The 25,757-nt window shown below is 43.2% G+C and overlaps 2 protein-coding genes across 2 annotated transcripts; one reads left to right on the top strand and one right to left on the bottom strand.

Annotated features, from left to right (window-relative positions):
* The first annotated feature begins 10 nt into the window (after positions 1 to 10).
* Positions 11 to 24,322, top strand: LOC124014940 (unconventional myosin-XIX). Its single transcript, XM_046329875.1, has 24 exons — positions 11 to 297; positions 2,149 to 2,302; positions 2,849 to 2,997; positions 6,051 to 6,164; positions 7,683 to 7,815; positions 8,017 to 8,086; positions 8,332 to 8,434; positions 10,151 to 10,247; positions 10,925 to 11,001; positions 11,113 to 11,203; positions 11,871 to 12,039; positions 13,574 to 13,647; positions 13,848 to 13,969; positions 15,160 to 15,273; positions 15,423 to 15,599; positions 16,147 to 16,287; positions 16,423 to 16,530; positions 16,795 to 16,865; positions 17,285 to 17,358; positions 19,484 to 19,644; positions 21,001 to 21,130; positions 21,854 to 21,939; positions 22,636 to 22,962; positions 23,168 to 24,322. Exons 1-24 carry the CDS (start codon positions 250 to 252, stop codon positions 23,279 to 23,281), a joined length of 2,904 nt encoding a protein of 967 aa, XP_046185831.1. The 5' UTR covers positions 11 to 249; the 3' UTR covers positions 23,282 to 24,322.
* On the bottom strand, positions 23,966 to 25,757 carry znhit3 (zinc finger, HIT-type containing 3). Its single transcript, XM_046329880.1, has 5 exons — positions 25,570 to 25,757; positions 25,336 to 25,373; positions 25,113 to 25,181; positions 24,814 to 24,894; positions 23,966 to 24,624 (listed from the first exon to the last, which is right to left on the bottom strand). Exons 1-5 carry the CDS (start codon positions 25,635 to 25,637, stop codon positions 24,455 to 24,457), a joined length of 426 nt encoding a protein of 141 aa, XP_046185836.1. The 5' UTR covers positions 25,638 to 25,757; the 3' UTR covers positions 23,966 to 24,454.

The raw sequence follows: 25,757 nt of genomic DNA, 5'->3' as shown, positions 1-25,757 counted from the left end.
AGGCGGGTTAAGTGTTTTTTTTGTGTCCTTCACTGTGGAATTTTATCACCGAGGGATAGGGAAAGTTACACATGTCATGTCAAATGGCGGCGGAATAGTCAAGACAGACTATAGACCCGACACGTCTAAACTATATTTAAAAAATCTGATTCACTTGTGCCTGGTGTCAAAGGCAAAAACAATCATTGATTAACAGCATTTCCTTTTTCTACTCTTCGCAAGGGCGGCGGGGACAACTTCCAAAAATCCATGAATTCTGAGAGGAGTCAGCGCATAGGAAATGGACAGGGGGGAAAGGTAGGATACAACAGTGGGCCTTTTGAAAACGTTGGTAGTTAGTTGCATTTAAAGTGTTTTGAATTAATTCCAAATTTCTCAATGAATCCACGTCTGAATATGAACTAAAGTCGCCTCTATCTTGCATTGATGCTGTTCTGCGTAGAGGGGCTTGTTCAGCAGAGTGTAGCGTTACATAAAGAAATGTTGTCTACACCAGGTTTCTCAAACTTGGTCCTGGGGCACGTTTTATTTTTCTTCTCACCCAGCAGCAGATTCAAATAACCATCTCATTACCAAGCTTTGATGATTTGACTCAGCAGTGTAGTGCTCGGGCAAACCGGGGCGGCCGGACAGAGTTTGGGAAACTCTGGTCTTGAACAGTAACATTTTGCTTAGCTGTTGCCACACCTGTGTAGCTCCTGTATGCTGATATGCAACAGTTAATCTGTAACTGTCATGAATCTCCTCACAGTTTCATAGAATTGACAAAAAATAGATAATCTAGAGTTGTCTTCATTCATTCAGCCTTTTGAAAAATCTCCAAGACAGTTATTTTCAACCTTTTTACTGACCGTTTTCAATTGGTGGCATGCAATCATCACTAGTTTACAATCCAATTGAATACAAATACATTTTAACATTGACAACGGAGCATAAAATGCACCCCCATTATAGCCTCATACTTTTACGCTATTTAGTGCTCAACGAACATTTTCATGTGTAAAAAAAGCTTTAAAATAAACGCGATTTGAAGATACACACAATTTTACACAGTTTCACATGACAAATAACGTAAATAGATCATGATTGTTTTATGATAAGGTAAAACAATTGTATCACGACAACGCTGATGGTGTGTACATTTAAAAAATAAAATATGCCTCTGCACACGTTGTATGCAAAATGCACATATTTCATGCATCTGTTGCCAGGCTGAAGAGCTATATTTAACTGAGCACCATTTCAAACATTTGGTAGGATTTAACCAATCCAATAAAGATGTCCAGAGAACACAGTAACTAGACACTTAGGATAAGCAAGCTAGCTGGAGATTAAACGTTTATTTTGTTGAATGTAAATAGACTTAACCTACAGCTGTTTTTGTAGTTTCCTGACTGAAGCTGTGGTGCAGTTAGTCTTTGTCCTTAGGTCAGTCTGTTTTTTTCCCGTAGGTCGGTCTGTTTTTTTCCCGTAGGTCGGTCTGGTTTTTTTCAGTAGGTCGGTCTGTTTTTTTCCCCGTAGGTCGGTCTGTTTTTTTTCCCGTAGGTCGGTCTGTTTTTTTTCCCGTAGGTCGGTCTGTTTTTTTTCCCGTAGGTCGGTCTGTTTTTTTTCCCGTAGGTCGGTCTGTTTTTTTTCCCGTAGGTCGGTCTTTTTTTTTCCCGTAGGTCGGTCTGTTTTTTTTCCCGTAGGTCGGTCTGTTTTTTTTCCCGTAGGTCGGTCTGTTTTTTTTTCCCCGTAGGTCGGTCTGTTTTTTTTTCCCCGTAGGTCGGTCTGTTTTTTTTCCCCGTAGGTCGGTCTGTTTTTTTTCCCCCGTAGGTCGGTCTGTTTTTTTTCCCCCGTAGGTCAGTCTGTTTTTTTTCCCCGTAGGTCGGTCTGTTTTTTTTCCCCGTAGGTCGGTCTGTTTTTTTTCCCGTAGGTCGGTCTGGTTTGTGCAAACCGTCATTCTGTTACCAAACTTTGCATCTGCAATGTTCAAGTAAATGTGTTTTTGTAAAATGTTGAGTGGTAATTGTTTAGAAGTCTTACTAGATGAATCTCAGTGCAAAGCCCTCATTTAATGCTAACGCCTGTTATGATACAGACCTGCGTTCCTGTGGAATAGTACAGGCCTCTGGTGTTTACCCTGGTCCTCTCCCTTGGTTACCGCAGGTGAAAGGAGGAGTCAGGAAGAAGTCTGGACTTGCTCACAGCAAGTCTCTGAATGACTCACTGGAGGGAGAGGTCAAGGCCTTCCTCCTAGACGAGGGCCAACTGCACACTTACGACGACCTCACCAAAGTCAACCCCGTGACCCCAACAACAGGTAGGCCCAAAGCCATGGCTACCTCTGTGTTGGAGAGAGCCAGACATGACTCAACAGCGGTCAGGCTTGTTTCCCTTTGGAACTGCAACTGCCATATTTCAGAGGGACTTTAAATGATGGTTCCTTTAAAAAAAAAACTAGCTACTAGTTTAGACTTTCTGTTTTCTTGTTAATTCATGTGTAAATCCCTGTGTGTGTTTCTGTGTAAATCACTGCGTGTGTGTTTCTGTGTAAATCACTGCGTGTGTGTTTCTGTGTAAATCACTGCGTGTGTGTTTCTGTGTAAATCACTGCGTGTGTGTTTCTGTGTAAATCACTGCGTGTGTTTCTGTGTAAATCACTGCGTGTGTGTTTCTGTGTAAATCACTGCGTGTGTGTTTCTGTGTAAATCACTGCGTGTGTGTTTCTGTGTAAATCACTGCGTGTGTGTTTCTGTGTAAATCACTGCGTGTGTGTTTCTGTGTAAATCACTGCGTGTGTGTTTCTGTGTAAATCACTGCGTGTGTGTTTCTGTGTAAATCCCTGTGTGTGTGTTTCTGTGGTTAGTGCTGAAATGCCTACAAGCCAGGTACAGGGCAAAGGTGTTCTACACCCATGCTGGCTGTACCCTGGTGGCCCTCAACCCTTTCCAGCCAGTCCCTGACCTCTACTCCTTGGATGTGATGAAGGAATACCATTGTGCTCCACAGCCACAGGTACTGTACAACCATTAGCCTGTTTATCAGTGGTAGTATCATGGCCTTTTTGGTTTATAGCATGTCATATATATATTTTTTATATATATTGTCTACGAGATTTCATTTTAGTGCCAAGTTACTGTAACACGTGAAACAAAGTTGGATATTTTAATGTTTTAATAGTTTTAAAAACATGGGGCGGCAGGGTAGCGTAGTGGTTAGAGTGTAGAGGTGGCAGGGTAGCCTAGTGGTTAGAGTGTAGAGGTGGCAGGGTAGCCTAGTGGTTAGAGTGTAGAGGCGGCAGGGTAGTCTAGTGGTTAGAGTGTAGGGGCGGCAGGGTAGCCTAGTGGTTAGAGTGTAGGGGCGGCAGGGTAGCCTAGTGGTTAGAGTGTAGGGGCGGAACAGGAGGTTCGAGCCTAATTTGTGGAAAAAATTAGACATGGAATTAATATTTTTAATTCGTGCAATTCATGGATTATCCGCTAAGGGACGGAGTAGAAGACAAGGGAGACAGACTGAAAACAGCCTATCAATGTGGTTAGAGTTGTAGGGCTACACCTTCATTAGCCAAAATGTCAGGGAGAAAAGTAGCCTAGTGGTTTGTGCTTGGTGTGTTTGCAACAAGTTTCGTAGAAGGAATATAATATTCGACTCCACTACGGACTCATCACAGGGTAAGCCTGAGTGGTTAGAAACAGCAGTCAACTTTCATCCAGAGGCGAGAAGTCAGTGAAGCAGCGGTAAAAGCCAGGCTAGCGAGCCTAGTGGTTAGATGCATGATGAGGCGGCTGAACTTGTATGTCCCGAGGGTAATATTAGCCTGAGTGGTTAACTATCGAGATTTAGACAGTCAGAAACAGAGGTCAAGTCATTTATTGCATTTTCCGTGGGACATCAGCCTGGCCATATTTATTCGTGGTTGATGAGCCATTGACTGTTACTGAAGAGTTTCTTGAGTTGGTGCCAATGATGGACAGGAGTAGCTCTGTCGTTGCTGCATTGGACAGAGTGGTTCCCGCGCTGTCAGCCTGGCTACAGACGGCGCGCCATCCATGTAAAGGGGTGCGGCAAAGTTCAAAGACAAAGGCCCTTAATGGAGGAGATCCTGGTTTCACTGGTTTTGCACCAGGAGGCATTGTGTTGCAAGTCGGAAAATGGACCACGGGAGGTGGTTGTTCAGGGTCCAGCCCAGTGGTTCTCAGAGTGTAGGGGCGGGACCCTTGCATTCTTGGTTGATATTACAGGGTAGCCTAGTGGTTAGAAAGCTTCTGTGTAGGGGCGGCAGGGTAGCCTAGTGGTTAGAGTGTAGGGCGGCAGGGTCAACATTACATTTCCGTCAGCAGTGTGAGAGCCTGACATCACAGACATTTTCGGCTCTGTCGTTACTGCATTGGACAGAGTCTGGTCCCGCGCTGTCAGCCTGGCTACAGGCGGCGACGCCATCCATTTGATACAAGCCCTTAATGGAGGAAATTTCGCCAGGAGGCATTCATGGAAAATGGACCAAAAGGAAAACCATCGTCAGTTTGACAAACTTCTCAGAATTACAATCCATACCAGGAATGGTTAAGCTAGTGGAACACTTGAACAATCTGAACAAAATGTTGCAAGGCTGCAAAAAAGTTGTCAGCATTTAAGTTGAAGCTGACTTTGTGGGAGATGCAACTGGCAAATGGCAACCCTGTTTGAGGGCCAGACCTGATGCAGGGACAAAATTGCAGGACTACTGCGGGAGTGGTTTTCAGGTATTTGTGTAGGGTTAAAGCTTCTGATCTGCCGGTCGAGCTAGAGATAATTGATTTGCAGTGTGATGCTTTGAAGGGCAAATGGTAGGTCTGGACAGATTTTATCAGTATCTACTACCAGGGTACCCCAAATTAACAGCCCTGGCTGCTAAAATTTTGTGCATGTTTGGGACAACCTACCTTTGTGACCAAATTTTCTCAGTGATGAATATCAATAAAACAAAAATGCCAAGGCTCACAAACAAGCACTTAAATGACATTCTGGTGACAGCTAGTCAGGACATGACACCTGGTGTTGATGCACTTGTACAGGCCAAAAGATGCCAAGTTTCAGGTACAAATACAAGCCTAGTGCTGTCTTAGATACTGTTTGCATTGAAAGGCTCTGTGAAGATGAATCCTTACTGTGGTGATTTAAAAAATGTGCACTTTAATGTTAGTCAGCCTTCAAAACAAAAGTTGTGTGATGGAATTCTACTGTTCATACAACTCCATAAATTTTCAGTATGTATTGTATGTGTATGTATGTTTCATGTATGAAGTTTACAGATTTACAGGACAGGCAACACTTTCTTCATTACACATTTAAAATCACTCTCCTTAGTTTGTAAGGTGTACGCAGGGATTACATTTAGATTTTATATGCGTATGTGTAAGTGGTTTAAAAATTCCTTTCTTTAAAAGTCTCATTTAATCTTAAAGTGCATTACTATATTTTCAGTACCAATTAAAGTTTTGTGCCTTTGTACAATCAGTGGGATCAGTTGCAATGGTGAATGATAAAAGTAAATTGCACATTTGTCTAGGAAATGAGGTGTTTCAGAAATGTTTTGTAAAAGGATAGTTCATTAAATTTCAATATTTTCCTAATGTTCTTGTGCTTCTTTACACCAAAACAAAGGAAAGACATGATATTTTGGTTATTTATAGCAGAGTATGGTGGTTAGAGTGGCCCACGATGCGAAATGAGTTTGACACCCCTGGGTTAGAGTGTAGGGCGGCAGGGTAGCCTAGTGGTTAGAGTGTAGGGGCGGCAGGGTAGCCTAGTGGTTAGAGAGCGTTGGACTAGTAACTGCCTAGTGGTTAGTTGGACTAAACTGGAAGGTTCAAAAATCCCTGAGCTGACAAGGTACAAATCTGTCGTTCCGCCCCTGAACAGGCAGTTAACCTACTGTTCCTAGGCCGTCATTGAAAATAAGAATATGTTCTTAACTGACTCGCCTAGTTAAATAAAAGGTTAAATATTATAAAAATGCTGATGGAAAGGAGTCACATTTCATGAATTCTTACAACTGTCTCTAATAATTGTTTTCTCTGTCTGTCCAGGAGTCCAAACCCCACATCTTCATAGTGGCGGAGGAGGCCTACAGAAACGTACAAGGCCAGGTGGAGCCCGTGAACCAGTCTCTGGTGGTCAGTGGAGAGAGCGGAGCAGGGAAGGTACAACGTCATCAATCATTTTTATTTTATTTTACCTTTATTTAACTAGGCAAGCCAGTTAAGAACAAATTCTTATTTACAATGACGGCCTAGGAACAGTGGGTTAACTGCCTTTTCAGGGGCAGAACGACAGACTTGTACCTTGTCAGCTCGGGGGTTTGAACTTGCAACTTTCCAGTTGCTAGTCCAACACTCTAACCACTAGACTACCTGCCACCCTAACCACTAGGCTACCCTACACTCTAACCACTAGGCTACCTGCCGCCCCTACACTCTAACCACTAGACTACCCTGCCGCCCTACACTCTAACCACTAGGCTACCCTGCTACACTCTAACCACTAGGCTACCCTGCCTACCTCACACCTAACCACTAGGCTACCCTGCCTCTACACTCTAACCACTCTACACTCTAACCAACCACTAGGCTACCTGCCGCCTACACTCTAACCACTCTAACCAACCACTAGGCTACCTGCCGCCTCTACACTCTAACCACTAGGCTACACCCACTAGGCTACCTGCCCCTACACTCTAACCACTAGGCTACCCTGCCGCCCCTGCCGCCTCTACACTCTAACCACTAGGCTACACTCCCACTGCCGCCTCTACACTCTAACCACTAGGCTACCTGCCGCCTACACTCTAACACTACCCTAACCACTAGGCTACCCTGCCGCCCCTACACTCTAACCAACCACTCTAGGCTACCCTGCCTCCTCTAACCACTCTAACCAACCACTAGGCTACCCTGCCGCCCCTACACTCTAACCACTAGGCTACCCTGCCGCCTCTACACTCTAACCACTAGGCTACCCTGCCTCCCCTCTACACTCTAACCACTAGGCTACCCTGCCGCCCCTACACTCTAACCACTAGGCTACCCTGCCGCCCTACACTCTAACCACTAGGCTACCCTGCCGCCCTACACTCTAACCACTAGGCTACCCTGCCGCCGCCTCTACACTCTAACCACTAGGCTACCTCTAACCACTAGGCTACCCTGCCCCCCTACACTCTAACCACTAGGCTACCCTGCCGCCTACACTCTAACACTCTAACCTAACCACTAGGCTACCCTGCCGCCCCTACACTCTAACCACTAGGCTACCCTGGCCCCTGCCGCCCTACACTCTAACCACTAGGCTACCCTGCCGCCTCTACTACACTCTAACCAACCACTAGGCTACCCTGCCGCCCCTACACTCTAACCACTAGGCTACCCTGCCGCCTCTACACTCTAACCACTAGGCCCCTACCTCTGCCGCCTACTCCTCTACACTCTAACCACTAGGCTACCTAGACTACCTGCCTCCTCTACACTCTAACCACTAGGCTACCCTGCCTCCTCTACACTCTAACCACTAGGCTACCCTGCCGCCCCATAATGGTGGATATAAAATGTCTACGCTCCTTTATTATACTGTTATGAAGTGTCAATAATGGAAGTGTAACATTTTTTTTTTTTTTTAAGTACCCTGAATTATTTCCGATGAACTGTCTCTTTGTTCTTGACCAGACATGGACCTCTCGTTGCCTTATGAAGTATTATGCCACTGTAGCAGCAACTTCCTCGCTGATGAAGAGTCAGGACACCGTGGAGAGGATAGAGAAGAGGGTACTGGACTCCAACCCCATCATGGAGGCTTTTGGTGAGACTGGAAAGCATTTTTAGTTTATAATATCAACTTTTATTTTTTATAAACTCAATCATCAACAACTTAGCCAATATTGGAATAAAGATGCCTGGATCTAGCTAAACAATGTGGTATTTAACTGATGTGTCCGGTTGACATGATTTATTGTTGTTGCTATCCATGCTTTGTTTACTTACTGGGCCCCTATTTATATAGGCAACGCCTGCACCTTACGAAACAGCAACAGCAGCCGCTTTGGGAAGTACATCCAGCTCCAGCTCAACCGGTATGTCTGGTTGTCTGTCTGATTCTAGATCAGTCCTGTTTAGCCAAGTGGTCGTTGATGACTGTGATCATAATAGTTGCCAAGATGGCACCGACAGATCTGAGAGCAGAGTAGTATGCTCTCACTGCAGACACCTGATAAATAAGTTGACAGAGAACATCAAAATAAATCTTAACTGGAAAAGGCTGTTTTGTGCTGACGACCGGCGCCCTGTTCATTCAAATGTCATTTTGTCACCTGTCCAGGTCTCAGCTGCTGGTGGGAGCGTCCGTGCAAACATACCTACTGGAGAAGACCAGGGTAGCTGGACAACCAGCCAATGAGAGAAACTTTCACATATTCTACCAGGCAAGTTAAAGACACACTCTTGACTACAAAGATTAATTGAAAGTTAATGTTAATTAACTCTGGTTAATTGTAAGTTAAGTAATATCTTGTGTGTGTGCCTGGCCTCTGTACATGTCAATACATTTTGTGTGTGATATGCTATATATATATATAAATATATACACTGCTCAAAAAAAATAACGGTAACACTAAAATAACACATCCAAGATCTGAATGAATGAAATATTCTTATTAAATACGTTTTTCTTTACATAGTTGAATGTGCTGACAACAAAATCACACAAAATTATCAATGGAAATCAAATTTATCAACCCATGGAGGTCTGGATTTGGAGTCACACTCAAAATTAAAGTGGAAAACCACACTACAGGCTGATCCAACTTTGATGTAATGTCCTTAAAACAAGTCAAAATGAGGCTCAGTAGTGTGTGTGGCTTCCACGTGCCTGTATGACCTCCCTACAATGCCTGGGAATGCTCCTGATGAGGTGGCGGATGGTCTCCTGAGGGATCTCCTCCCAGACCTGGACCAAAGCATCCGCCAACTCCTGGACAGTCTGTGGATGGAGCGAGACATGATGTCCCAGATGTGCTCAATTGGATTCAGGTCTGGGGAACGGGCCGGCCAGTCCATAGCATCAATGCCTTCCTCTTGCAGGAACTGCTGACACACTCCAGCCACATGAGGTCTAGCATTGTCTTGCATTAGGAGGAACCCAGGGCCAACCACACCAGCATATGGTCTCACAAGGGGTCTGAGGATCTCATCTCTGTACCTAATGGCAGTCAGGCTACCTCTGGCGAACACATGGAGGGCTGTGCGTGACTGACCCACCGCCAAACCGGTCATGCTGGAGGATGTTGCAGGCAGCAGAACGTTCTCCACGGCGTCTCCAGACTCTGTCACGTCTGTCACGTGCTCAGTGTGAACCTGCTTCCATCTGTGAAGAGCACAGGGCGCCAGTGGCGAATTTGCCAATCTTGGTGTTCTCTGGCAAATGCCAACCGTCCTGCATGGTGTTGGGCTGTAAGCACAACCCCCACCTGTGGACGTCGGGCCCTCATACCACCCTCATGGAGTCTGTTTCTGACCGTTTGAGCAGACGCATGCACATTTGTGGCCTGCTGGAGGTCATTTTGCAGGGCTCTGGCAGTGCTCCTCCCTGCACAAAGGCGGAGGTAGCGGTCCTGCTGCTGGGTTGTTGCCCTCCTACGGCCTCCTCCACGTCTCCTGATGTACTGGCCTGTGTCCTGGTAGTGCCTCCATGCTCTGGACACTATGCTGACAGACACAGCAAACCTTCTTGCCACAGCTCGCATTGATGTGCCATCCTGGATAAGCTGCATTACCTGAGCCACTTGTGTGGGTTGTAGACTCCGTCTCATGCTACCACTAGAGTGAAAGCACCGCCAGCATTCAAAAGTGACCAAAACGTCAGCCAGGAAGCATAGGAACTGAGAAGTGGTCTGTGGCCCCCACCTGCAGAACCACTCCTTTATTGGGGGTGTCTTGCTAATTGCCTATAATTTCCACCTGTTGTCTATTCCATTTGCACAACAGCATGTGAAATTTATTGTCAATCAGTGTTGCTTCCTAAGTGGACAGTTTGATTTCACAGAAGTGTGATTGACTTGGAGTTACATTGTGTTATTTAAGTGTTCCCTTATTTGTTTGTTTTTTTGAGCAGTGTATTTATGTGTTGACATTCTGTTCAGATGATGACAGGAGGCAGCGATGAGCAGAGGAGGGAGTGGAAGATGTCACATGACCAACGTTTTGCCTGGCTCCCAAATGCTGAAAAGACATTGGAAGGTACATTTGTTGTGTCCTCATCCTCCTCCAAACAAATAGCTTCTAATTGGTTGCACGTATTGAATGTAAAGGTACCATGTATTTTTATTCAATTCAGGTCAATGTTCCCAGTTCCTGATTTTATCTTCTTCTTTTTGTCTTCTCTTTTTCTTCTTCCTCTTCTGTCTTCTTCTTTGTCTTTTTCTTCTTTGTCTTTTTCTTCTTTGTCTTTTTCTTCTTTGTCTTTTTCTTCTTTGTCTTTTTCTTCTTTGTCTTTTTCTTCTTTGTCTTTTTCTTCTTTGTCTTTTTCTTCTTTGTCTTTTTCTTCTTTGTCTTTTTCTTCTTTGTCTTTTTCTTCTTTGTCTTTTTCTTCTTTGTCTTTTTCTTCTTTGTCTTTTTCTTCTTTGTCTTTTTCTTCTTTGTCTTTTTCTTCTTTGTCTTTTTCTTCTTTGTCTTTTTCTTCTTTGTCTTCTCTTTGTCTTCTCTTTGTCTTTGTCTTCTTCTTGTCTTTGTCTTCTCTTTGTCTTTGTCTTCTTCTTGTCTTTGTCTTGTCTTTGTCTTTTCTTCTTCTTCTTTTTGTCTTCTTCTCTTTGTCTTTGTCTTTTTCTTCTTCTTCTTTGTCTTTTCTTTTGTCTTTTCTTTTCTTCTTTGTCTTTTCTTCTTTGTCTTCTTCTTCTCTTTGTCTTCTTGTTTTGCAGAGGATTGTTTTGATGAGACTGTAGAGGCTATGGTACACCTGGGCATCAATGCAGAGAAGCAGGGACATATATTTAGGGTAGAAGGATATAAACTAAATCACCTAAATGATTCCAAAGAAGATTCTGTACTGTCTCCACATAATCACTCATAAATATATTTCTATCACAACTTCCTGTTGTCTTAACAGATACTTGCAGGTCTTCTTCAGTTGGGGAACGTGACTTTCTGTTCTGCCATGGATGAATCGCAACCCTGTGACCTCGAGGAGAAATCCAAAGGTATTTAATCTGATACTAGATCAACTTTCCCTTTCTGGCATTTTAGACTTCAATTCGGTTAAATCTTTTATTTATTTTTTATTTGACCTTTTATTTAACGAGGCAAGTCAGTTAAGAACAAATTCTTATTTTCAATGACGGCCTAGGAACAGTAGGTTAACTGACTGTTCAGGGGCAGAACGACAGATTTGTACCTTGTCAGCTCGGGGGTTTGAACTTGCAACCTTCCGGTTACTAGTCCAGCGCTCTAACCACAAGGCTACCCTGCCGCCCTACACTCTAACCACTAGGCTACCTGCCCCCCCTACACTCTAACCACTAGGCTACCTGCCCCCCCTACACTCTAACCACTAGGCTACCTGCCCCCCCTACACTCTAACCACTAGGCTACCTGCCCCCCCTACACTCTAACCACTAGGCTACCTGCCCCCCCTACACTCTAACCACTAGGCTACCTACCACCCCTACACTCTAACCACTAGGCTAGCCTGCCGCCCCTACACTCTAATCACTAGGCTAGCCTGCCGCCCCAAATTTAAACTGTTGTCTGACTCCGTTCTCACACCTTTTCAGACATCAGTTCAGCTCCAACGTGGTCTCAAGAATCAATGAATCCTATTTGAAAACCGTTTTTTTTTTTACATGATCCTCCTGTCTCATCCTGTAGACTTTATGCATCGTTGTGCATCGTTGCTGTGTGTCCCGGTGGAGGAACTGCAGACATGCCTCAGGGTACGGACCCTGAGGGCAGGGAAGCAGAGTGCTCTCTTCAAGCCCTGCTCCCTGGCAGACTGCAGTGTCAGGAGGGACTGCCTCGCAAAGGTCATCTATGCACAGTGAGTCAGACCAACCGAGAGGACATATTTCCTTCATAACCTCGTTTATAATCACTCCTAAGTTAAAAAAAATTAACCAGGTTGTGATTTTGAAAACATTACATTTTTTTTTTTTTTTACCTAAAGTAGATTCTGAGAGGTTATACTTATTAGAAACATGCATTTGGGCTGAGGTCCAGCTCTTGTCTGTTGGGATGAAAGACATGCCTGTCCTCTCCCTCATCAACTTCATTTTGAAAATATCACACCCTTTTAATGTGTACTGTAACTACAATGGAATCAACCATTTGTGTAATGTGTACTGTAACTACAATGGAATCAACCATTTGTGTAATGTGTACTGTAACTACAATGGAATCAACCATTTGTGTAATGTGTACTGTAACTACAATGGAATCAACCATTTGTGTAATGTGTACTGTAACTACAATGGAATCAACCATTTGTGTAATGTGTACTGTAACTACAATGGAATCAACCATTTGTGTAATGTGTACTGTAACTACAATGGAATCAACCATTTGTGTAATGTGTACTGTAACTTGGAATCAACCATTTGTGTAATGTGTACTGTAACTACAATGGAATCAACCATTTGTGTAATGTGTACTGTAACTACAATGGAATCAACCATTTGTGTAATGTGTACTGTAACTACAATGGAATCAACCATTTGTGTAATGTGTACTGTAACTACAATGGAATCAACCATTTGTGTAATGTGTACTGTAACTACAATGGAATCAACCATTTGTGTAATGTGTACTGTAACTACAATGGAATCAACCATTTGTGTAATGTGTACTGTAACTACAATGGAATCAACCATTTGTGTAATGTGTACTGTAACTACAATGGAATCAACCATTTGTGTAATGTGTACTGTAACTTGGAATCAACCATTTGTGTAATGTGTACTGTAACTACAATGGAATCAACCATTTGTGTAATGTGTACTGTAACTACAATGGAATCAACCATTTGTAATGTGTACTGTAACTACAATGGAATCAACCATTTGTGTAATGTGTACTGTAACTACAATGGAATCAACCATTTGTGTAATGTGTACTGTAACTGGAATCAACCATTTGTGTAATGTGTACTGTAACTACAATGGAATCAACCATTTGTGTAATGTGTACTGTAACTACAATGGAATCAACCATTTGTGTAATGTGTACTGTAACTACAATGGAATCAACCATTTGTGTAATGTGTACTGTAACTACAATGGAATCAACCATTTGTGTAATGTGTACTGTAACTACAATGGAATCAACCATTTGTGTAATGTGTACTGTAACTACAATGGAATCAACCATTTGTGTAATGTGTACTGTAACTACAATGGAATCAACCATTTGTGTAATGTGTACTGTAACTACAATGGAATCAACCATTTGTGTAATGTGTACTGTAACTACAATGGAATCAACCATTTGTGTAATGTGTACTGTAACTACAATGGAATCAACCATTTGTGTAATGTGTACTGAATGTTCATTTTAATTTTTTTTATTTTTCCAAACAGGTTATTTGAATGGTTGGTTACATTCATCAATGACAGGATATGTGCAGACAACTCAACCTGGTGTAATTTCATAGGTAAATAGGTGTTTTTTAAATCTCCCATATTAATAATTAAAAAGGAATCCTTTGTTTGCTTGTCACTCTGGTTAAGGTGAACCTGTCCTTTCTTTGGGGGAAGGGGGGGGGGGTGTAATAGTGGGTTCAATTTAAAACTTCTGCTAAATATAATTTATTACATTTATTCTCTCTGTGTCTCTCTCTCTTTCTCTCTCTAGGTCTGCTGGATGTTTATGGTTTTGAGTGCTTTCAGTTTAACAACCTAGAACAGCTATGCATCAACTACGCCAACGAGAAACTGCAGCAGCACTTTGTAGCCCACTATCTCAAAGCCCAACAGGTAGCTTGTTAAGCTAAATTGAACATTTTCCAAGTTGAAATAGTGAACAGTGTTTTTCTAGTTTTACACTCTACATCAGGGGTATTAATTAATTATGTTCTGCCTGATTTAATTCATTGAACAATGGAAGAAATCAAAAGCAGCGAGACTGGCTTCGAGGTCCAGAGTTGTTTGGGGGCTGTACGGTTCTAGCCTCCGGTCTCAGGGTGCTAATCTGTGTAGAACTGGACTGGATTTTCCCATTCTGAATAAGCCAGAGGGCATGTAACACTTTGGAGCACAAGAAAATGCCGTCTTGGTTACCTGGTGCCGTCTTGGTTACCTGGTGCCGTCTTGGTTACCTGGTGCCGTCTTGGTTACCTGGTGCCGTCTTGGTTACCTGGTGCCGTCTTGGTTACCTGGTGCCGTCTTGGTTACCTAGTGCCGTCTTGGTTACCTAGTGCCGTCTTGGTTACCTAGTGCCGTCTTGGTTACCTCAAATCAAAATCAAATGTATTTATATAGCCCTTCGTACATCAACTGCTATCTCAAAGTGCTGTACAGAAACCCAGCCTAAAACCCCAAACAGCAAGCAATGCAGGTGTAGAAGCACGGTGGCTAGGAAAAACTCCCTAGAAAGGCCAAAACCTAGGAAGAAACCTAGAGAGGAACCAGGCTATGTGGGGTGGCCAATCCTCTTCTGGCTGTGCCGGGTGGAGATTATAACAGAACATGGCCAAGATGTTCAAATGTTCATAAATGACCAGCATGGTCGAATAATAATAAGGCAGAACAGTTGAAACTGGAGCAGCAGCATGGCCAGGTGGACTGGGGACAGCAAGGAGCCATCATGTCAGGTAGTCCTGGGGCATGGTCCTAGGGCTCAGGCCAGTTGAAACTGGAGCAGCAGCATGGCCAGGTGGACTGGGGACAGCAAGGAGTCATCATGTCAGGTAGTCCTGAGGCATGGTCCTAGGGCTCAGGTCCTCCGAGAGAAAGAAAGAGAGAAGGAGAGAATTAGAGAACGCACACTTCGATTCACACAGGACACCGAATAGGACAGGAGAAGTACTCCAGATATAACAAACTTAGCCTAGTCCCCCGACACATAAACTACCGCAGCATAAATACTGGAGGCTGAGACAGGAGGGGTCAGGAGACCTAGTGCCGTCTTGGTTACCTAGTGCTCAACAGTGGTCTCTCGCCCTTAGGAGGAGTACGTCTCAGAAGGGTTGGAGTGGTCGTTTGTGAAATACCAGGACAACCAGGGTTGTCTGGATCTGATAGAGGGCATCCCCACCGGAGTGTTTTCCCTCCTCAATGAGGTGCGTACTGTAGTGGATCCCAACTCCGGTCCTCCAGTATCCCCCCCTTTTTTGTCATTTGTTTTGTTGTACAGAAACAATATATCAAGCTCTTTTGGTAATTTACGTTACTCGTATGTCTCTGTCTGTTAACCCATCCATCCATTCAGGAATGCCTTCTCAACCGAGCCTCCGACGCCCAGCAGTTCAGGGTTCGTCTGGAGAAAGAGCTGTCTGACAACGGCAGTGTGAGCTGGGACAAGTTCAGCAAGCAGCCCCACTTCACTGTGGCTCACTATGCTGGCAAAGTCTCCTACCAGATAGAAGGCATGATGGAGAAGAACAAGGTATGTTGGAACCAGGTTGTGGAAGGTGCTGCTAATCATTTCATTAGTTGATCGCAAAAAAAAACACTATTTTAATTTTTTCTTTATTTACAAGACTCCCCTGTGCTGCTTCTATAATGGATAACTGACATGTTTGGTCCATTCACACACTACTGTATGGAAGTCTGTGAAAGATGCTAGCCCTACATACTTCATAGCCAGAAGACATCGTAAGACTTCATTTCATGACGAGACTTAACTAACACCAAACATACAGTGCATTTGGAAAGTATTCAGACCCCTTGACTTTTTCCACATTTTAAGTTACAGCCTTATTTTAAAATGGATTACATTTAAAAAAAATGTTTAATGACAAAGCATAAACTGTTTTCTAGATGTTTTTTTTGCAAATGTATTAAAAATAAATAAACTAAATCTAATTTACATGTGGAGAAAGTGAATGGGTCTGAATGCTGTCTGAATGCACTGTACTTCAGAGCCAAAGGACATGGCAAGACTTAATTTCATGAGAAGACTCACACGGAAAGCACCCTTCTCCCTTCTATAGGACCCAGTGCCCCCAGAACTAATCCACCTGCTACAGAAGTCTGAGAACCCTCTGCTTCACCAGCTGTTTGCTGACAGAGACCCAGTGGGTCAAGGCACCAGGGGACTCAGACAAGTGGTCACTGTGGTCTCCAAGTTCAAGGTGAGGCAAACCATCCTAGATGTTAGGAATCCTTCTGTTCTAATTGTTGAGTTCCATTTGTGGTATTCACTTGTTCTAGAACTCCTCAGAGCTTCTTGTTCCATGTTTTCTGGATGGTAATTGTCTCCCTTATAGAACTCTCTGGAGAATCTAATGAAGATTCTACACAGCACCACTCCTCACTACACCCGCTGCATCAAACCCAACACAGACTGCAGGCCTCTCACCTTCAAAAAGGAGGAGGTAGGAGAAAGAGACTGCTTTGATGTGGTAACAAACCATGAAAATGCATCAATCATCATCACGTCTTTGTTCAGTAGATGTTTTTATCTTCTTGGAACACAATCATGACATTTGATAACTGGAAAATGAAATGTGCAATTGATAACTCAGATATTGGTCACTAGACAAATTGTATTTAAAAAAAAAAAAATGTAATATGTTCTACAACTCTCTCTTATAAAGCTATATTTTATGACTTCATTCATTTTATGATTTCATTGTTAGGTCATTGTGCAACTGGAGGCCTGTGGGATTGTAGGGACTATACACATCAGTGCAGCAGGCTTTCCAATCAGGTAAGGTCAGAGGAGGATGGTGTATTGTTCAGAGTTAGGGGTGTCAAATTTCAAGTAACTTTCCCAGGTTTTCCAGAAAATATATGCCATTTAGCAGACGCTTTTATCCAAAGGACTGTCATGTGTGCATACATTCTGTATGGGTGGTCCCGGGATTTTTGCTCTATTGAGCTACAGAAGGACCATGCTTATTTCCTCCTGGTTCCAGGGATCATTCCAAGCCTGTTTTTCTGGATTTTTGCAATACTATAGAGGGCAGATCCCTTTCCTGAACTGGGCTTGAACCTCTGCACAACTACACAAGAGGCACTGTCATCGGTACCACTGACCCAGAAAAACAAGGGGTTGTACTGAACAAAATCTCCTCTTGATTTCGACTGCGGCTTTCCATCTCACTTTGTTTTTGTTTCTCTGTGCAGAATTCCCTATATGAGTTTCATACAGCGTTATGGACTGATTTCCAACTTGTTTTGTCAAGGAGCTGGTGAGCAAGGTAAGTCTGACATCAGGAGACATGTACTGTAGTAGTGTTTGGTGGTGTTATGCCAATGGTGACTTTAAACATATTTATTTTAATTTTAAATCGATGTGGTAGGAGGAAACTGAGGATGGATAAACAACATTGTGGTTACTTCTCAATACTAATCTAATTGACAGAGTGAAAAGAAGGAAGCCTGTACAGATTTAAAAACGTATTATAAAACATGCTTCCTGTTTGCAACAAGGAACTAAATAAAGTTATACTGAAAAAAAAAATGTGACAAAGCAATTCACTTTTTTTATCCTGAAGACCATGTGTTATGTTTGTAAAATCCAACACAACACTTTACTGAGCACCATTTCCCATATTTAGACTTAAATCGGCTTGTAAATCTATGGAAAGACCTGAAAATGGTTGCCTAGCGATGATCAACAACCAATTGGACAGACCCTGAAGAATTTTGAATAGAATTAATGTCCAAATGTTGCACCATCCAGGTGTGGAAAGCTCTATATACAGTATATTTAAATAAAGTTTGAATTCGGGCTATAACGCAACAAAATATGGAATAAGTCAAGGGGTGTGAATACCTTCTGAAGGCTCTGACTCCAAAGAAAACAAACAGTTGAATAGGGAACTCTTTGGTTTTATCAGAATGAATACAGCAGGGGCTTCTGCTATCTTTGTTCTTTCTTGGTGATGGCTCTATTCTTTTCTCTCTGCTAGCTCTCCTGTCCTTAGAGTTGATGCTGTACTCTCCCCTCCTACTCTGGAGCTCCTTAGAGTCGACTTTTCTAAAATACGTTTCCAACTATTTTATAATCTCTCAGGTAAAAAAAAAAACGCATGCTTAAGCAATTTCTTCATTGCATGCTGTGCTCTTTCCTTCTCTTGACGTTCCCGGCTTGCTGTCAAAATGAATGATCTGTCCCGCGGTCAAGATGACGCTATTTGGTTGTAATTCCAGAACGGAAATGTGTTTTATGCTAATTGTCCATTGTTATGGGGTGACCCTTTATAGCTCTAGAACCAACACATGTGTAACTCTGTGTTGTCTGTTCACACTGCTATGCTTTATCTTGGCCAGGTCGCAGTTGCAAATGAGAACCTGTTCTCAACTAGCCTACCTGGTTAAATAAAGGTGTTCTCAACTAGCCTACCTGGTTAAATAAAGGTGTTCTCAACTAGCCTACCTGGTTAAATAAAGGTGAAATAAAAAATGTAAAAACTAAATACCGTGGTATGCTCTCAACATCTACATAGTTATGCCTCATACCATGGTTTACAGGCATTGTGTGGTTTGGCAGTGGAAACCAAATGGGTCAACAACATTCACTTTAACCTTGAGGCAACCATTTTAAGTGTTACCTTGAATCAAAATAATTATAATTATAATGTTTTCTTCGTTTGTTATGTTACAAGGTAAGAACAGGTTCTCATTTGCAGCAACGACCTGGGGAATAGTTACAGGGGAGAGGGATGAATGAGTCAATTTTAAACTGGGGATTATTAGGTGACCCTAATGCTTTGAGGGTCAGATTGGGAATTTAGCCAGGACACCGGGGTCAACACCCCTACTCTAACAATAAGTGCCATGGGATCTTTAATGACCTCAGATGGTCAGGACACCTGTTTAACGTCCCATCCGAAAGACGGCACCCTGCACAGGGCAATGTCCCCAATCACTGCCCTGGGGCATTTGGGATATTTTTTTTAGACCAGAGGATCAGCTGTGGTTAGAAATCTGGTCAGTGTTGCAGGACCGTGCAGACTATGGTGTTTGACATGTAAGATGTGTTGAACTCTGCTGTGTGTGTCTATATGCAGTCCTTCATATAGATGTCAGTCTGTTTATGTCTCTAACCCTTCTGTCTCTCTCTGTCTCTGTCTGTGTGTCTCTCTCTCACTCTCTCTCTCTCTGTCTCTCTCTTTCTCTCTCTCTTTCTGTCTCTCTCTCTGTCTCTCTCTTTCTCTCTCTCTTTCTGTCTCTCTTTCTGTCTCTGTCTCTCTCTGTCTGTCTGTCGCTCTCTGTCGCTCTCTCTCTGTCGCTCTGTCTGTCGCTCTGTCGCTCTGTCTGTCTGTCTCTGTCTGTCTGTCTCTCTCTGTCTGTCTCTCTCTGTCTGTCTCTCTCTGTCAGGATTGGAGGCGGACAACAAGGAAGCTCTCGGTTCGGCTGTGGCTGATATTCTCAGGGTGGTGTTAAATCACTCTCTCGACGCTTCACGCCACATCGACAAAGAGGCCCGCAGCTCGCTGGTGCACTGCGGCAGGACCAAAGTGTTCCTGACTAATTCCATGGTCAGTGCTGTATTGGTCTTCAGCATCATAGTTGGTTGAATTTACTTCTGTGTTTTATCAAATCAATGAGATTTAATTGAATACTCTTGAGAAGTCCAGTTATGTATACTGAACAAAAATATAAAATGAACGATTTAACTGAGTTACAGTTCATATGATTAAATTCATTAGGCTCTAATCTATGGATTTCACATGACTGTGTAGGGGTGCAGCTGTGGGTGGACCTTGGAGGGTGTAGGCCTTCCCCTTGGTAGCCAGATCCACCCAACTTGGGAGTCAGGTCCAGCTACTAAGTCAACCAATGTCCGCTCTGGTGGACATTCCTGCAGTATGCCAATTACACACACCCTCAACTTGAGACACCCGTAGCATTGTCTTTGTGTGGCAAATCTGCACATTTTAGTGGCATTTTATTGCTCCCAGCACAAGGTTCACCTGTGTAATGATCATGCTGTTTAATCATCTTATTGATATGCCACACCTGTCAGGTGGGTGGATTATCTTGGCAAAGGAGAAATGCTCACTAACAGGGATGTAAACAAATTTGTTCACAAAAATGAGAGAAATATGCTTTTTGTGCCTGTGGAACATTTCTGGGATCTTTTATTTCCTGAAACATGGGACCAACCCTTTACATGTTGCGTTTTATATTTATGTTCAGTGTAGTAAGTGTGAGTCGTAGGTTAAGGCCCCTAATCCCATACGCTGTAACAGTCACACTGTTGAGTGGAGCATAAACACTCAAAACATCCCACTGGGCACAAACTGGTTGAAACAACATTGTTTTCCACCTCCTTTTCAACAACAACAACAACAACAGCAATGTGGAAAACTGATCTGGATTTGTTATCAACGTAAAGGAATTTCAAACACGTCTAAATCCAAGGAGATGGTTCAAATGTCTTCTGGAATTAACGTTAGTTAACAACTAAAATCAATTGTAAATCAAAACTAAACGTTGACCTGACATCTGCCTCGTGGGATAGGTCAAAGCAGACCCGATGTCACCATGGACTGACAATAGAATTAAGAATTGAATAGGATGTTTTCTGGGGCTGACAGACTGATGGCTCAGCCCCTGTAGACTATAAGTCAACGTAGGTGACCTCCAGACAGTTAAAAAAAAAAAAAAAAAAATGCCATTTAGCAGACGCTTTTATCCAAAGCGACTTACAGTCATGTGTGCATACATTCTACGTATGGGTGGTCCCGGGGATCGAACCCACTACCCTGGCGTTACAAGCGCCATGCTCTACCAACTGAGCTACAGAAGGACCAGTTGTCCTGTCTATAAGCAGTGTACTGTGAGCCGAGTCTGGGATAGACCCTAATCCTCAATTCTGATCTAATCTATAGCTGGAGCTGCTGGAGGAACACAGGAACCGGGTGTGCTCCCAGAGGGCCTTCTCTATCCAGTGCTGCTGGCACAGGCACAAACAACGCAGACGTCACGCCATGAGACGGGCCGTGACCCTGATCCAAGCAGGTATGTTCAAGACCTAAATCCCTAGCAGTCTGAGAGCGGGAGAGGTCACGGTATAGCGCTCCGTAACAATGACCTCGCTCCAACTGGGTCTGCCACTTCTTCTGTTATGTAAATGAGGATCATTGCATGGCACACAGCTCCACTGCTGTCTGTCCTGTCTTGGCCTGGCTATTTCTGTCTGTGTCCTGTCTTGGTCTGGCTGTTCCTGTCTGGCCTGCACGTCTTGGCCTGGCTGTTCCTGTCTAGGGGGCCCGTCTTGGCCTGGCTGTTCCTGTCTAGGGGGCCTGGCTATTCCTCTCTAGGGAGCCCGTCTTGGCCTGACTGTTCCTGTCTGTCTAGGCAAGAGGCACCAGATGGTAGAGCCTGCAACCCTATTCAGATGACTACGGGTTGCTGTACTTAAATCCTTATGAAGGAATATAAACAACTTAAGCTCATCTGAACAACACCTTGACCATATGTTTCCACTGAGTCACATTGATGTTAATATCCAGATAAACCTTTTGGTGATCAGATCTCAATGATTTAATCCAGATAAAGTGACCCTTTTAATTCAGATGACAGCGTTTGACACAGCTGTTAAGACGACAAAAAAATAGTGCATTTCTAGATTGCATGGTTGTCTGTGATGTATCTATAGAGATATGATGTAATAGTGTTCCTTAAAAAAAAAACATTCTGTGGCTGTATCGTTATCTGATCACGTCTACCTTCCTCCTGCAGCGGTGCGGTCATGGCTGGTCAGGAGAGCGGTCCGGAGGTGGCACAGGGCGGCCATAGTCCTCCAGAGGTCCTGGAGGAAATGGAGGGTGAGTCGAAGTCCTGCTGGCTTCTCGCTAGTGTAATTAGCTAGGGTCACGGCACCAATGTGACAGTATAACTTTAGACCGTCCCCTCGCCCATACGCGGGCGCGAACCAGGGACCCTCTGCACACATCAACAACAGTCACCCACGAAGCATCGTTACCCATCGCTCCACAAAAGCCGTGGCCCTTGCAGAGCAAAGGAGGAACTACTACTTCAAGGTCTCAGAGCAAGTGACGTCACCGATTTTAAAACGCTATTTAGCGCGCACCACCGCTAACTAAGCTAGCCGTTTCACATCCGTTACACGAGGTCACCATCACACAAAATGGGTTTTTAACCTCCAAGGATGGTTCCTGGTTAAACAAAAAGGGTCCATTTTAAAATGGGAGCAACACATGATTTTATTTAATTCATTGGCTCCCATCCTCGCAGTCTGAATTCTAGGACAGTGTTTAAACTCAAGTGGTCGGTCTCTTCTATGTAGGAATTTCTTCTTTCCTACAGGAGTGAATTCATTCGATTTTTGAAAATGTTAAATACTAACGGTTGCTTCATTCAGAGAAAATACACCATACGTCCATTTTAAAAACAAAGTCAAATTATTATTATTTTTTCATCGTGATGGTCCTTGTCAGACATGCAAGAAGGAAAAGCTAGTACAGGAGCTGTGACTGTACAGACTTGTCCTCGTGTTGCAGGCGCTGATGGACTCCCTGGCTGAGGCCGAGCTGGACGACGCAGAGGATCTTCAGGAGGCTCTGCCAACAGAGTTGGACCCTATCCTCCGGGCCAGGGGCTCGGTGCAGCTCTCCAGCATCCAGGAGCCTGTCATGGTGCGAGGCTGGCCCATGGGCTTGGCTCTGGCCTCAGCCCCCACCCTCACTGTGTCCATGACCGCTACTGGCTTCCAGAAGATGATGTCTGTCATGGCCTGCCTCAACGGACACTGCTTCAGGAGCGGGGACTATAAGGTGGAGACCAACCAATTCAAACAGGGGGTTGCCTCCATCAGGGCTCAGCCCAGGGTAAGACCACCCTCTCTCCCCTCCAGACAAATATTTGTAATACTTGAGGCAAGCGAAGTCGAGCACACCTCAAATATACATTTAAAAAAAATATATATATATATGCATTTGACCTAGGTCTACCCCCTCAACCAGACAATTTCCACATGCGTTGTTGAATTTCATTGTGAATTTGTTGTTTGTGGTCCTTTTCCCACTTCATTAGGGGTCGATTAAGCTCCACTACCAGCGATCTCCACTGCTCTACGCTGATCTGCATCCAGACCACAAGCGTGATGGAGTGACCGGCTTAAACCAGATACTGCTAGAGAGCACCTGAGTGGGATCCATTCTGTGTTCCTAATTTATATCCAGCACTTTTTAAGTGAGCTGCCTCAATCATATAACTGCACCTTTTTTTATTTTATAAGTATTGTAGACAGAGATAAATGGACCAGGAGAAATTGTTTTGTAGAGCTTTAGCTGCCATATTGGAAATATGTGATCATTGTTGAAAGTCTCAGGCTTTATGACCACTTGGGTGCCTTTTCTCAATCTGTGGCGTTCAACGCCATGTACCGTGGATTAACTTGGCTTTATTTATGTATGGGAAACAGTTCATTTGGGATATTTGTTGTACTTCTTTTGTAAATGTTTAATTTTTAGATATCGCTGCATTTTAAGTTATTGACGGGCCTGTTTTCAGAGGGAAATTGTTATTTTCATCAGGGATACATGTTGTTTAAACCACTTTTTTTTTATTTTAAACCTATATTCCGTACACTTAAGCTCACAGACCAAATCTAAGTATAATTTTAGCAAAGTCAACTACAGATCAAGGGGAAACGCTGGGCATTTACACCAAATCCAGTCTATTTTTATGGCACAAGCTTCATTATTAAGAGGTACACTACAGTGTTTTTGCATAGAAGGGAATAGTAGTATGTCTTTGAACAAGCTTTATGATCAATGGCAACCAGTTTGCTGCTGATCGCTTCAGTGTTAAACCAAACGACACGACACAAACGCCAACGTCTCTTTTATTTTGAAAGGAAACATTGATGTGCCACATTGCTTAATGCCAGGATGTGTTTATATGCTCAAAGGATTGTATCCTTTGATCTGTATCTTGCCACTACAATAGTTGCCATGTCCCAATCTGCTACTAGAGTAACTGATTATTTAGTAACCCACTGCTCGTATAATCCTTCCATGAATTATGTTTGTATTTTGAACTGACTAAACAATATTGTTTGTTAAGGGTATTCAAAGCCATACCCAGATCAAACATAGCTAGCTAACTTGGTGTTTCAAAGGGTTATTGGTACAGCTATATAAAGATCTGACTTAGCTAGTTGGAACTACAGTATTGCAAAGACAAGTTAAAATAAATATTTAACAAATAAGTATACAGTTTTGTATATTTACACAAAGAAACTGAGGATTTAATTGTTTTTGTCAAATTGAAAAGTGAACATGAATTAATGGACTCTGCAAGTCTGCAAGTACATTTTTAATAGTTTTTCTCAACAATCTGCAAGCATTGATCTGACAGCTCAACAAACAGAGGCTCTTGCATTGCGGTCTTAATGGCGTCTGCTTTGCTGTCGGCCGCGTCCAAAGAGCTCATCAGCTGACGGAGATGTGGGTTTCGGAGCAGCTCTCTCAGCTCCTCCGACTTGCCTGTGGAGAAGCATAAACAAATATATTGCAGCAAAGATGCCAGAACAACATTTCATACAGTACAATTCATCCACTAATACATGTATTAGTGGAAACTATGGCAGCCAAGTGACTGTTTTATATACCCAGTAAGTTAAGGGGGTTTTAAAAGTTCAGAGTGCAAACTGAAATCTCAATGGCGGTTCGTACCTAATCGCCGTAGCCTCTGAAGTGGTACTTTATCTGTCTGGTCATCATCAAGGAGATCTTCAACGGTCCAGGGATCCTCTGCTAAAACAGTCAAAATCAAGAGTGTACAATTAAACTGTATTTTATACAGCTCTTCAAACACAAATGTGATATGTAAATGTGATGCCTAAGAGAGAATGAGGAAACGGGTCCCAACGAATAAAGCATATTTCTGTATGCAATGAACATCTCACCAAACGCGAGTACATTCCTGGGAATTGATGAGAAGTTTCTAGGTATAAACATTGACCATGTCCTACCATCACTGTATGCTCCGTTTAGGTCTTGAACGGGAGGAGGGACTGGCTGTTTTAGGGGCTGGCAGGTATCTGGGAAAAGGAAACAATGATGGTAGACTCATGTCACAAACAAGTGTGATAAAGTATGTTATATACTGTATAGACATGTGTAACGTTATTTATGAATGATATCCACTTCCAAGATTTTAGATACTACTATAATGGGAAAAAGCAACGTTCTTACCATTGGCCTTGTGGGTCTTGTAACAACTGAGAGAGCAGCTGAAAAACAAAGGACGAAAATGAAATATAGATGGAACAGAACATGTCAAATCATAATGCACGTTTTGTAACTAGCGAGATAATGTAGCTTTAGTAACGGTAGCTAACTAGATTGTGTAGTTTTAGTAGCGATAGCTAACGTTAACTGTTTTAAAAATCTGCAGCAGAAGTACAAACAAGACAAAATTATACTCACTATCTGATTCTACAGGCCGGACATCGGTATTTGGGTGTCTCTCCACTGCACACATTGCAGATCTGCATTTTGATTGTAATATTTTAAACAAAATAAACAGGCAACAATATTGTCATGCGTCGACTGCTAAACTAGCTAGCAGAACGGACACGTGTTTGGGGGAAAGAAAATGGGCGTGACGTAGTCAG

Source organism: Oncorhynchus gorbuscha, linkage group LG02 (genome assembly GCF_021184085.1).
Source record: "Oncorhynchus gorbuscha isolate QuinsamMale2020 ecotype Even-year linkage group LG02, OgorEven_v1.0, whole genome shotgun sequence".
Lineage (NCBI taxonomy): Eukaryota > Metazoa > Chordata > Actinopteri > Salmoniformes > Salmonidae > Oncorhynchus > Oncorhynchus gorbuscha.
Note: the sequence above shows the minus strand (reverse complement) of the source record. Positions and strands in the feature narration are given on the sequence as shown.

Bases quoted from the DNA above. Each gene is read 5' to 3' on its own strand.
- LOC124014940 (XM_046329875.1), top strand. From the start codon at position 250: ATGAATTCTGAGAGGAGTCAGCGCATAGGAAATGGACAGGGGGGAAAG. The intron at 16,531-16,794 runs GTAGGAGAAAGA...TTTCATTGTTAG, and splicing joins TCACCTTCAAAAAGGAGGAG to GTCATTGTGCAACTGGAGGC. The intron at 21,940-22,635 runs GTGAGTCGAAGT...CTCGTGTTGCAG, and splicing joins GGTCCTGGAGGAAATGGAGG to GCGCTGATGGACTCCCTGGC.
- znhit3 (XM_046329880.1), bottom strand. From the start codon at position 25,637: ATGCAGATCTGCAATGTGTGCAGTGGAGAGACACCCAAATACCGATGT. The intron at 25,182-25,335 runs GTAAGAACGTTG...TCCTTTTCCCAG, and splicing joins CAAGACCCACAAGGCCAATG to ATACCTGCCAGCCCCTAAAA. The intron at 24,895-25,112 runs GTAGGACATGGT...TGACTGTTTTAG, and splicing joins AAACGGAGCATACAGTGATG to CAGAGGATCCCTGGACCGTT.